Source organism: Mobula hypostoma, chromosome 3 (assembly GCF_963921235.1).
Source record: "Mobula hypostoma chromosome 3, sMobHyp1.1, whole genome shotgun sequence".
NCBI lineage: Eukaryota > Metazoa > Chordata > Chondrichthyes > Myliobatiformes > Myliobatidae > Mobula > Mobula hypostoma.
Genome location: NC_086099.1, coordinates 40,833,922 through 40,848,085, shown reverse-complemented (window position 1 = coordinate 40,848,085; position 14,164 = coordinate 40,833,922). Strand labels below are relative to the sequence as shown.

Here is a 14,164-nt window from a genome sequence, read left to right as displayed (position 1 = left end):
GAAGCGGTCTACCGTGGTGAGGCTGCAAACAGCTACTTGGAGCCATAGGTAAGAGCTGAGGGTCCAGGGGGACCAAAGGTGAGTGAGCTGTCTCAAAATAGACACGACAAGCCTCTTCACCAGAGATGCCACCACTCCATGGATACCCCATACAATGCAGCATACATTGGATAAATTCCTCCGTTGATAACTATTAGGAACTAGCACACAGTTTTATAGTACTGTAGTAGCACTGGTAATGCTGTAGTGTGTTTGGTATTTCATTTAAATACATAATTTGTTACTCAGTTAAATGGTAGTTTATCTTTTTAACTATTCCATGAACCTTCAGCTAAATGGGGAAGCCGCTTAATTAGGCCAAAATGTTCTGTCCTAATGAACTGGAACCCACTGTATATCTTTGTGGCTCTCTGACTCCAAGCATTTTGCATTTTCTCAGTTACTAGCAGCCTGCAGTTGTATTAATACTTCTGTCTACAAACCTGCTCAAAACTCATAACTTTGGTTACATAGTTGTTAAATTTTCCTGAATCTACTACAATAACTTGTACACTCTTCTTTGAAGTACCATGGAGCATATTACTTTGAGCAATAAATAAATTAGTTGCTGCTGACAGAAAGTACAGTGTGTAACATTTCTTTGTTGACAAATGGCCTGTTCTAAGTTAATGGTTTACTAGGAATAAACTGCCAGGCCAAATAGGTGAATTAAGGTTATTGGACGAGGCCAATATTTGAACAGCGTTTTGAACAAGAAGAAGCAAGTGTTATAAATCCTTTTCATATGTGGTTTACAAAAAGGCCATGCAATATATTTTGTGGAAAAACAGGTTTAAGAGAAGAAGAAATTTAACCCAAATTCATTTATACTTCATAATTCAGCAAATTATTAAAGATAAGACTTACGTCGATGCCCAACCCATTAAAGGATTTTCCCAGCGTTCCCTTGTGTCTAACTCTATTTTCCATAGTTTTGTGTTGTTTGTGCCAGATTGCATTGCATTCCGTGCTGGAACAAAAATCCTCACTTTCCGTGTTTTTACTTGGTCTTCTGGAACCCCAGTTATTGGACTGATATCCTAGATGTCAGAAACAGAAGATGGTAAATCACAAATTCCAAATACACTGATAGTTCTTACTCTGTGAGCACTTCCCAAAACAGGATGCTGCATCACTCAAATACAAAGAAGGTTTGTAAATCATTGCACATCCAAAGCAGCATGCAATGAATCTTTAACTATCTTATCAGGAAACTATGTGATAATTATGGTATCTGTGGTATTGTTTAAACTTTTCTACACATCAAATGAGTAGCAGCTGTGTTTTCCTCTGAACAATGTAAGAGTCAATATCACCACAGTCACAGCGAACATTGTATTATTTCAAATTAGTTTTGATTTTTGTTCTGTGACATTTTGACTTCCTATCTTTTTATATCTTCTGTAGTTTTCATGTTTTGAAACTGAAACTAGCCTGAGATCTCGGCTAATAACTTAATGAATTCTCACTGCAGGCTACTAAAAAAGCCAGCTATCATTGTAATGATATAAACTATTTGTAAGATATTTCTTAATTTATTTAATTCAGCCCTGATTAAGGAAATCATTTTTTTTTCAAATCTGTGCATGGTATATGAGGGGGAAGGAATGAATAGATGCTGCTTATGAGCACAAAATTGCTTCATACTTCACTACAAATTAGAACTTTCTCTGGCATTGTTCTTGATGATGGTTTTGAAAGCAGCCTCAAATATGAAACACCAATTAAATCATCACAACAGAGAACAATCAAGACATGCCTTCGCAAACTTGAGCAGAAGGAAGGAGAGTCTCTTACACAGAAAACCAAAGATGAGTGAAGCAAGTCAAACAAAAATGCATGACATTACTCAATCTCATATAGGTACTGGCTAAATGACAAATTAAACTAAGTATGTTTTCACCAGTATATAAACAGAATATTATTTCTATTACTGGAGCCCTATCCAGAAGACAGGAAACATGCATTTGTGTCTAACCACTTCAGCAGGCAGCTGGATGAGGGAGGGAAGAGAAGGGGGGTAAAAATGGTTAAATTCATTTAATTATGTTAAATCTGAATTATAAAAATGATTTAAATAATGATGAGCTTAATGAGCAGTCTTTAAAACCTCTCCAGTTCACTACTGATCTTCAAAGAAGAAGGGACTTTCTTACCTGGCCCTCATACACAGTATATACAACATCAATTTCAATGATGTGAATGACTTTCAATTGCCCTCTAAAATGGCTCAGAGACCAATTTGGGTCGGGGAGCAATTAGAGATATATAATAAATGCTAGTCTTGCCCAAAACATGCTCATCTCAGGAACAAGCATTAATTTAAAAAAATACGGGGAGCAACTCAGAAAAAATTGTGTTCTAATTTATTGCAAACAAATCATCTTTCTCATCTATATATTTTGCTACCGAGGCCAAATTCACAATCTCTCATTTGCACAGGATAAAAGGACCTATTAGATCTTATGATCCAGTGCTCATCATGAAAGTTCTTGTAGAATGAAAAAAATACCAGATTTAAACAATTAACAGATGTTTAGTTTTTACTGACTGTGCCAAACATATCCTCCTTAAAATGAATAGAATGGAAAAAGATAACTGAACAAGCAACAGAAGTATTTTTGCTAGTCCCATTTTCAATTTGCACATAAGAACTTCAAAATATTCTGAATATTAATATTATTTCACCGAACTGCTCTTTGTGAATATCAATACTTCACTTGTCTTTCGTACTCCCAGAGAGAATCACCATCTGCCAGTCAATAAGCAGTTTCTTATAGAGTAACCATCCGATTAATGGAACTGATCAGAATCAGAAGAATCATACACCGTTAGGTCCGATTGATCACAGAAAAATGCTTACTTTTCATAGCACACAAATAACTGATTTGACTTTCCATCTATATTTATGCATAACACTTGTCAGATCTGCTGTCATTTATCAGTTCATTTAGGAAGTGACTGTTTTAAAGCAGCAAAATCATCAAGCTTTTAAAAATTATGTCTAATAAACAATAAAATTATAGGATTAAGAAATGGCACAATACATTACTAATTACTAAACATTTTTGTGAGGCCCTGTGAATGTTGACATTTCTAAAGACAAGATCAACCTTTCTTTTCATTTGTGAGTTATAATTAAACATAAATGAAAACAATATCTGAGTAGGTCACCAACTACCGTAACTACAGAATCTGAAAAGCTATACTCTCTAGCTCATGCTGCAGCTAGACTCTGGTCCCCATCATTCAATTCCACAATCCAAACGAATGGATTGAAGGGTCCAAAAATATGGAAAATTGCCTCAATCCAGGTAAGCATCTATCCTGAATGTTTTTCGATTTCTTGCTCTACAATGTGAGATAAGCAAATCACCCATTTTGTAAATATGGCACTGTCAAGAAAAATAAGTGTTCTATCTAAAATTCTCTAGAAAATTGCATACTAGTTAATATTTGCAAAGTAAAAACAACTGCAGGTTCTGAAAAATGGTGAGTATATTCAGGCAGGCAGTATATTTGAGAGAGTGAGAGTAAACAAAATTCTAGCCTAAGGGCTCTAAGGGAGCGGCCTTGTCGAGGGAAGTGCCTTGTGAGGAAAGTGCAAGCCTTTGGCTCGAGAGTCTTCGGCGAGGAGGCTGAGAGAGGACACTACGCCACAGTAGGAAAGGGGGAGAAGTAGTGAAGAAATGACCGCTAGGCTGATTCAGTGTGCTGCGTGCATGATGTGGGAGGTCAGGGACACTGATGGTGCCTCTGGCTCCTACAACTGTGGAAAAAAGCTTCTGAAGGACCATATTGCAGCACTGGAGAAGCAACTGGATGACCTCAGGTTCATCCGGGAAAACGAGAGTTTTCTGGACAGGACCTACAGTGAGGTCGTTACACCGAGGATACCGGAAGAGAGAAGGGCGGCAACGATGAGGAAGGAAAGGACGCTTGAAGTACTGGAGATCCTGGGGGGATGTACCTCTCCTAAACAGGTTCACCCTCTTGCAAGCTGTCGGGACAGAAGACACTGCCAGCCTGAGAGGCGGTCAGGTTTGCCAGTCGAAAATTGGCTCTGAAGCAAAGCCGAGGAGACAGACATCAGGCAGAGCCATGGTAGTAGGGGACTCCATAGTGAGAGGTGCAGAAATCTGCGGCAACAAGCAAGATTTAAGGATGGTGTGTTGCCTCCCTGGTACCAGGATCCAGGACATCATGGACCGATTGCAGGGAATCCTCAAGGATGAAGGTGAACATCCGGAAGTGGTGGTGCATGTCGGCACAAATGACGTGGGGAAGAAGAGGAAAGACATTCTACAGAGCGAATTCAGGAACTCGGAAGAAGGCTGAAAAGCAGGACTTCCAGGTGGTTATCTCCGGTTTGCTTCCAGTTTCTCGTGCTAGAGTGGGCAGGAACAGGGAGATAATGGATCTTAAAGTGTGGCTGAGGAACTGGTGCAGGAAGCAAGGATTTACATTCTTGGACCACTGGGGTATGTTTTGTGGTAAAGATGAATTGTACAGAAGGGACGGGTTGCACCTTAATAGGCAGGGGACCAGCATTCTGGCAGGCAGGTTTGCCACTGCAACATGGATGTGTTTAAACTAAGTAGTTGGGGGGGAGGGGACGAACTGGAAATATAAGGATATAGTTAAAGGGAAAGTGAGAATAAGAAGAGTTAAGAAAGACAACAGAATCAACGGAGCAGAAAGCTCAAGAAGGGATCATACAGTATGGCCAAGTGAAATAGGAATTGATATGAAAGGTGAGGGGAGTAATGAATTCAAAGCATATATGAATGCACGAAGTATAAGAAATAAAGTAAACCAGCTTGAGGCACAGTTGGAAATTGGCAAGTATGATGTGGGAATAACAGAGACATGGCTTCAAGTGGACAGGGCCTGGGAAATGAATATTCAAGGATATACGTCCTATGGAAAGGACAGATTGATGGGCAGAGGGGGTGGGGTGGCTCTGTTGGTGAGGAATGATATTCAGTCCCTTGCGAGGGGGAAAATAGAATCAGGCGACGTAGAGTCAGTATGGATAGAACTGAGAAATTCTAAGGGTAGAAAGACCCTAATGGGAGTTATCCACAGGCCCCCAAAAAGTAGTCTGGATGTAGGGTGTAAGTTGAATCAAGAGTTAAAATTGGCATGTAGCAAAGGTAATGCTACAGTTGTTACGGGGGATTTCAACATGCAGGTAGACTGAAAGAATCAGGTTGGTACTGGACCCCAAGAAAGGGAGTTTGTGGAGTGCCTCCGAGATGAATTCTTAGAACAGCTTGTACTGGAGAGAAGGCAATTCTAGATTTAGTGTTGTGCAATGAACCAGATTTGATCAGGGACCTCAAGGTAAAGGAGCCATTAGGAGGTAGTGACCATAATATGATGTTTTAATCTACAAATTGAGAGGGAGAAGGGAAAATCGGAAGTGTCAGTATTACAGTTGAACAAAGGAAACTATGGAGCTATGAGGGAGGAGCTGGCCAAAGTTCGATGGAACAATACCCTAGCAGGGATGACAGTCGAACAACAATGTCAGGTATTTCTGGGAATAATGAAGAAGGTGCAGGATCAGTTCAGTCCAAAGAGGAAGAAAGATCCTAAGGGGAGTAAGGGGAGGCTGTGGCTGACAAGGAAAGTAAAGGACAGTATAAAGATAAAAGAGAAGAAGTATAACATAGCAAAGATGAGTAGGAAGCCGGAGGACTGGGAAACTTTTAAAGAGCAACAGAAGATAACTAAAAAGATAATACGTGGAGAGAAAAATGAGTAAACTAGCCAAGGATATAAAGGAGGATAGTAAAAGCTTCTGCAGGTATGTGAAAAGGAAAAAAATAGTTCAGACCAAAATTGGGCCCTTGAAGACAGAAAAGGGTGAATTTATTATGGGGAACAAGGAAATGGCAGACGAGTTGAACAGGTACTTTAGATCTGTCTTCACTCGGGAAGACACAAACAATCTCCCAGATATAATAGTGGCCAAAGGTCCTAGGGTAATGGATGAACTAAAGGAAATTTATATTAGGCAAGAAATGGTGTTGGATAGACTGTTGGGTCTGAAGGCTGATAAGTCCCCGGGACCTGATGGTCTGTATCCCAGGGTACTTAAGGAGGTGGCTTTAGAAATCGTGGACATATTGGTAATCATTTTCCAATGTTCTATAGACCCAGGATCAGTTCCTGTGGATAGGAGGGTGGCTGATGTTGTTCCACTTTTCAAGAAAGCAGGGAGAGAGAAAACAAGGAATTATAGACTGGTTAGCCTGACGTCAGTGATGGGAAAGATGCTGGAGTCAATTATAAAAGATGAAATTACGACACATTTGGATGGCAGTAACAGGATAGGTCCGAGTCAGCATGGATTTACAAAGGGGAAATCGTGCTTTACTAACCTTCTGGAATTTTTTGAGGATGTAAGTAAGAAAATGGACAAGGGAGAGCCAGCGGATGTAGTGTACCTAGACTTTCAGAAAGCCTTTGATAAAGTTCCACATAGGGCACATGGTATTGGGGGCAGAGTACTGACATGGATTGAAAATTGGCTGACTGACAGGAAACAAAGAGTAGTGATTAATGGGTCCCTTTCAGAATGGCAGGCGGTGACCAGTGGGGTACCGCAGGGTTCAGTGCTGGGACCGCAGCTGTTTACAATATACATTAATGATTTAGATGAAGGGATTAAAAGTAACATTAACAAATTTGCAGATGACACAAAGCTGGATGGCAGTGTGAAATGTGAGGAGGATGTTATGAGAATGCAGGATGACTTAGACAGGCTGGGTGAGTGGGCGGATGCATGGCAGATGCAGTTTAATGTGGATAAGTGTGAGGTTATCCACTTTGGTGTTAAGAACAGGAAGGCAGATTATTATCTAAATGGAGTCGTTAGGAAAAGGGGAAGTACAACGAGATCTAGGTGTTCTTGTATATCAGTCACTGAAAGCAAGCATGCAGGTACAGCAGGCAGTGAAGAAAGCTAATGGCATGCTGGCCTTTGTAACAAGGGGAATTGAGTATAGGAGCAAAGAGGTCCTTCTGCAGCTGTACAGGGCCCTGGTGAGACCACACCTGGAGTACTGTGAGCATTTTTGGTCTCCAAATTTGAGGAAGGACATTCTTGCTATTGAGGGAGTGCAGCGTAGGTTCACAAGGTTAATTCCCAGGATGGCGGGACTGTCAAATGTTGGAAGATTGGAGCAAATGGGCTTGTATACACTGGAATTTAGAAGGATGAGAGGGGATCTGATTGAACCATATAAGATTATTAAGGGATTGGACACACTGGAGGCAGGAAGCATGTTCCCGCTGATGGGAGAGTCCAGAACCAGATGCCACAGTTTAAGAATAAGGGGTAGGCCATTTAGAACGGAGCTGAGGAAAAACTTTTTCACCCAGAGAGTGGTGGATATGTGGAATGTTCTGCCTCAGAAGGCAGTGGAGGCCAAGTCTCTGGATGTTTTCAAGAAAGAGATGGACAGAGTTCTTACAGGTAGCAGAATCAAAGGTTAGGGGGATAAGCAGGATCTGGATACTGATTGTGGATGATCAGCCATGATCATAGTGAATGGCAGTGCTGGCTCGAAGGGCCGAATAGCCTACTCCTGCACCTTTGTCTATTGTCTATAGCCTCAGAATATAAACAAGTTATTTTGATACCCGTTGAAACTTAAAGCTTAGTTAAAATAACAAGTGAAGACATTCAAATGTCCACATCTAATATAATCAAACTCTCAGCCACTTTTTGACATAGGTGGACTAACCCTCTCCAAAAAAATCAGTCCAGTTTATACTCATAGGTGCCTAACATCCATGACCAGTTATGGGAAAAGCAGAACTCTCAAGCAGCAGCAGCTTTAAAAATTTCTTTAATATTGATTCAGTTGACTTGAATCAATATTGAAGAAGTGTCTGGATGGACTCCAGTCTCCCTGATGTGGCTGGAGTTAACAACAAGATCAAGTTCCTTCAAAAAAATGAATGAATAGGCTATGATTAGATAGGATACAGATTTTGCACAATTTGGTCATGATTTGTTCGGGGATATTTATTCCCATACAAAATTAAATCCTGTTTAAGGCAAAAAAAATTTTTAAAATCAGTAAATTTTACTACTGGTATTTGCTGGAGTCTAACGTTTCGTACAAGGTTAGACAAACTCAGGATTGTTTTCTCTGGAGCACTGGAGGATGAGGGGAACCTTGATAGAAACTTATAAAATTCTGAGATGTAATAGATAGGATACACAACTGGAATTTTTCTCCTTGGATAGAAATGTTGAATACCAGAGGACATAGCTTAAAGGTGAGAGAGAGCGAGAGAGCGAGAGAGCGAGAGAGAGAGAGAAAGTTAGTTTAAAAGAGGATGTCTGGGGTATTTTTTTAAAAATATATTTTTATATTTTCAGGTACCAGGATTGATAGTGGAAGCAGATTAGTTGAGTTCAAGAGGCTTTTAAATAGGTGCATGAACATTTATGGAATGGTGGAATATAGATTATGTGCAGAAAGAGGTTAGTTTAATTTGGTATGATAGCCTAGGTGTCATGTACCGTTCTGTTTGCAATACCTTCAGAATGCTACTGTAGCACCATGTTCACAACATATTGAGGTATGAGAGAGCCTTATGAAGATACAAACTTAATGGCTTTACTTCTGCAATGCACACCAGAAATGCCATATGAGTTGCTGTCATTGAAAACACAGATTGTGTGTCTGAGCTACTGGTCTTGCTGGAGGAGGATACAGAAGATCACAATTATAATCAAGTGGGGGTTCTGGGGGTTAACTCAACATCATGAATGGCAGTGATGTTTCACTCCTAAATGAGCTCAATGCCTTTTATGCTTACTTTGAAAGGGAGAGTAGAACTACAACTATGAGGATCCCTGCCGTATCTAGTGACCCTGTGATCTCTGTCTCAGAGGCCAGTGTCAGCCTACCTTTCAGGAAGGTGAACCCTCACAAGGCAGCAGGCCCTGATGGATTACCTGGTAAGGCTCTGAAAACTTGTGCCGAACTGCTGACAGGGGTGTTCAAAGACATTTTCAATCTCTCACTGCTACAGTAAAAAGTTTCCACCTGCTTCAAAAGGGCAACAATTATACCAGTGCTCAAGAGGAACAGAGTGAGCTGCCGTAACGACTATTGTCCAGTGGCACTTATGTCTACAGTGATGAAATGCTTTGAGTAGTTGGTCATGGCTAGAATCAACTCTTGCCTCAATAATGACATGCAGCTACTGCAATTTGCCTATCACCACAATAGGTCTATCGCAGACACAATCTCATTGGCTCCCCATGCAGCCTTGGATCACCTGGACAATACAAAATTGTACGTCAGGATGATGATGTCTATTGACCATAGTTCAGCATTTAACACCATCATTCTTACAACCCTGATCGAAAAGTTACAGAGCCTGGTCCTCTGCATCTCCCTCTGCAACTGGATCCTCAACTTCCTAACCGGAAGACCCCAATCTGTGAGGATTGGTTATAACATCTCCAACTCACTGACAATCAACACTGGTGCAGCTCAGGAATGTGTGCTTAGGTACAACACAAATACCGTCTACAAATTTGCTGATGGTATAAGTATTGTTGGCAGAAATTCAGATGGTGATGAGACGGCATACAGGAGCGAGTTATACCAGCTAGTTGAGTGGTGTCGCAGCAACAACCTTGCATTCAATGTTAGTCTGACCAAAGAACTGATTGTGGACTTCAGAAAGGGTACATCGAGAGAACATAGACTAATCCTCATAGGGGGATCATAAGTGGAAAGAGTGAGCAATTTCAAGGTCCTGTGTGTTAATATCTCTGAGAACCTAACCTGATTCCAACATTGATGCAGCTATAAAGAAGGCAAGACAGTGGCTAGATTTCATTAGGAGTTTGAGGAGATTTGGTATGTCACCTAAAACACTCCAACGTTTCTACAGTTATACTGTGGAGAGCATTCTCACTGGCTGCATCACCATCAATATTCCCTCTAATTTGCAATGACCAGTGTACGCAAAAATTTTGAGCTGTGCAATTTTTTGCCCAGTGACAACAACGTGTGTACTGAATAATTTCTTCAATAAAAACAATACAAATAAGCTAATTCTAAAATCTGCAGACAAATCATCACCAGCTCCACATTGTCAACACTTTCTGCATCAGAAACTGGAAAAGGAAATGCGATACTTAACATGCCAACGAGGTAAAGGGTGACAACCTTTTGTGCGCAGTTTAAATTCCTTTGTGCGCTAGTAGCAAAAGGTGTGTGCGCGCGCGCACGCACACACACACACACACACACACACACACACACACACACACACACACACACACACACACCCCTACCTTAGAACACTGATCACTGTCTGGAATGTGGTGGGGGGGGGGTTCTACTGACATACTCGAAGTAGGGTACAGAGAGTTGTAAAATTAGTCAGTTCCATTATGGGTATTAGCCTCCATAGTATCCAAGACATCTTCAAGGAACAGTGCCTCAAAAAGGCAGCCTTCATCATTAAGGACTCCCACCACCCAGGACATGCCCCTTTTCTCACTGGTACCATCAGGAAGGAGGTACAGAAGCCTGAAGGCACACATTCAGTGATTCAAGAACAGCTTCTTCCCCTCTGCCATCCGATTTCTGAATGGACATTGAACCCATGAATAGCACCTCACTAATTTATTTTTGTACTACTTATTTAATTTAACTATTTAATATACTATTTAATATACTGTGAGTCACAGTTTATTTTATATCTTATCATGTATTGCATTGTATTGCTGTCATGACATTTGCTGATGATATCAAACCTGATTCTGATTCTGTGGGCAAGAGGTAAACCTACAAGTTAAAGACAGCCCACAAAGCTTAATTTCATAGGCTGAGACATATTGAGACAGGACACCGTTAAGGATCATTAAAGCAAGACTGGCATTTGTAGCAAAGGAGAGATTCTGATGAGGGGCCTGTACAATTGATAGCATAAATGAATTACACTCATCCACTAATGTGCATATTTAGATGTCTATATGCAAAATCCCAAACAAAATACAAAATCATGAAAAGGTGCAATGACTAAGAGCATTCTGGAAGAGCTTTCCATTTACATTTTATCATGCAACATACATAAATGTTGATGAGGATGGGTTTTGTTATTAGCTATCCAAAGTTATATTTTTCTAGGATGGATGGAGAAAAAGAAGTTGGAAAGACGTAACCATTTTGCACAGTTAAATTTATTCATATGAGTTATTGCTATAAATTTAAACAATTCATTTGTCTAGATTAACTAGCTTGTTACAGTAATGTTTTACTGTAGAAGGTTGTTTAATTTATTCCTTTCTCTACTGATAATTTTCATAAACTTCACCGGGTTGGTGTGGAAGCAATTTTTTTTAAAGAAAGGAATAGTTGTAGAACCAGTCAAACTGTTCACAGCTTTAGTCTACAGCCATGTCAGTGGATCTCCTGGGAAATTAATGTCCCTTGCACCCATCTGCTTCCCAAATGTGCTGTCTACCCAGTCTAGAAATTATCTGAAGTGAATAATATGCAAGCTAGTGAATCCAGTAATGAATTGCTTGCTAGAAAACACTACCCCTGTAAATCTACCGCCAGAAACCTTGCATAGATTAGGTGTCTTTATCTAGTGTGTGTGTTAAACAAAACTAGAGAAGGAAATCTAACTGGCTACTTGAACAGACTGACTCAAGGTGAATGAGAGGGCCTTCCCTGTCAGATCTTTCCTTCACAGTAGGAAGTCTTACTCTCAGTTTATACTATACTGTGGACAACAATAATCCATCCCTTTATGTACTATGCATTTGCCGAAGTCTGGAGAAGGATACAATGGCCCTTGTTAAGGTTTGCTCTGAGCAGGTGTGTTACAGAGGACTCTCTCATTGAAAAGGTGCTACTAGGGATGCCTACGAAGATAAACATCAGCTGGTGCTGGAAAATCTTCAACTAAGTGAAAGGTGCACTTGAGCCTGCCAGAAACTTGTTGGTCTTCTGCGTAATGACATCTTTGTAAGTAAATGCTGCCAGTTGGCAGATTCCCGGATGTATGAGTATGTGCGGTGAGACAGACTGAACCTCACTGCAGCCATTACAAAGGTTCTGTGCAGAAGGACCACAATTTAAACTCCCACCAACACTGGACTCAGAGGAACTAAGTTCTGTGTAATCCAGCTTTTGAAACACTTCATGCATTAAAGAGCAAACATGAGTGGCACTGATGCATTGCAAATGGAATGCACTTTACTTGAAACAATGAATATGAAGACAGACACATACTAATTAGTTTGTAATTCCTCTGTACATATTTCTATGAATAAAGTACATTTTTTAACATAAAAATAGCCAGAATATTGATCTCTTTATACAAAAATGCAGCTGCAATGTGGATGAGAGCATCATCCATCTAGAAAGAAATGCTATAGTCATTGTCGAGAGTTATCTTGTGCCTTGCACAACATAAGACTCTATGCTCCACAGACTCCATGTTTACTGAGAGTAGCAACAACTGCCATTGGATGAAAAATGTACTTTGATCTATCCAAATTCTGCTAATCTTACAGTGCAAGAAGAGTCAGCAACCATGCACTTCTGCATGCTGAGAAAAGTACTGAAGTTTGGTGTAGCCATTGCAAAGACGATGGTAAAAGGACACAGATTACTGCCTTCCATTCATTTCACGCTGTGGGCTTAGACCATAAAACACAAGAGCAGAATTAGCCCATTTGGCCCATTGAGTCTGCTCCGCCATTCCATCATGGCTGATTTAATATCCCCCCCAACCCCATGCTCCTGCCTTCTCTCTGTAACTTTTGACACCTTTACTAGTCAAGAACCTATCTACGTCTGCTTTAAGTACAACCAGTGACTTAGCCTCCACAAGTTATAAGCACCTCTGGTTTACCGGTTATGGAATAATGAAAATTGAAATCATATTGATGTCATGTAATTTATGTTAACAGATGGAATGTCATCTTGTACTTTGAATTATCACAGGAATGCATTGAATACAGTCGGTTCTCCTTATCCGCGAGTACCACATGCGCGATCTCAACCAACCGCGAATCGAGAAAACCCGGAAGTGCTCTTCCAGCACTTGTTGTTTGAGCAAGTACAGACTTTTTTTTCATGTCATTATTCCCTAAACAATGCAGTTTAACAACTATTTACATAGCATTTACATTGTATTAGGTATTATAAGCAATCTAGAGATGATTTAAAGTATACGGGAGGATGTGCGTAGGTTATCGTGGATCAGGATAAAAAAAAAGCAAGTTCTCTTACTAAGTAAGTCAGAACAGGTACATCCGGTATTATTTAGCGTCAGTCAAACATTTGTCTCAGTATATAGTATATATTTTACCTTTCTATGCATATAAAACATTTAAGAAACGTATGTTTCAATGCCAGGCTCAGGAACGGAAGTTCCCGAGTTCGATCCAGTGACAGACCGCTACCGAGCGCACTCTCCATCTGTGCCGGGTTGATGTGGAGGATCAAAAACCCCAAACCAATAATTAAACGACTGCGTTGCTTAGTAACAATTGTAGCTTTCATCAGGGCAGGGCCTTTCTCACTTTATCCTTTAAAATTGTTCCGATCGTTGACTGACTGTAGCCTAACACTTCTCCAATGACTGATGGCGCTTCACCTCTTTCAGATTGCTTTATTATTTCCACTTTATTTTCAATCGTGATCGTGATTATTTTTGTGAACAGAAACACTGTGGAGTCAGAGCTCTGCCGCCGGACCCTAATGTCCACCACAGGTTAAATAAGGTCTGGGGTTCCGCTGGGTCCTAGGGTCCACCGCATTGAAACAGGTTGAATAAGGGACTTGAGCATCTGTGTTTTTTGGTATCCGCGAGGGGTCCCGGAACCAATCCTTCACGGATAAGGAGGACCGACTGTATTGCATCAGGCTGGAAAAAACTGCAGTGAAGTATCATATATATGTTATAGCATTTCTATTTTGATAAAAATGCAATTCATTAGATTATTCCACAGTTATTAGAAATAGCAATTTGTTAAAGATTTGCAACAAAACACATTATAAATCTAACATTGCTGAAAACACTCCACAGATGCAGCAACATTTGGCCAAAGAGAAATAAA

The 14,164-nt window shown here is 40.4% G+C and overlaps 1 protein-coding gene across 1 annotated transcript in view; it reads right to left on the bottom strand.

Moving 5' to 3' along the window:
• The window catches only part of ndufs4 (NADH:ubiquinone oxidoreductase subunit S4), a 106,763-nt gene that overhangs the window by 10,896 nt on the left and 81,703 nt on the right, over positions 1-14,164 (bottom strand). The window contains 1 exon segment of the mRNA XM_063042912.1: positions 907-1,079. Within this exon segment, the coding sequence (XP_062898982.1) occupies positions 907-1,079 (173 nt within the window).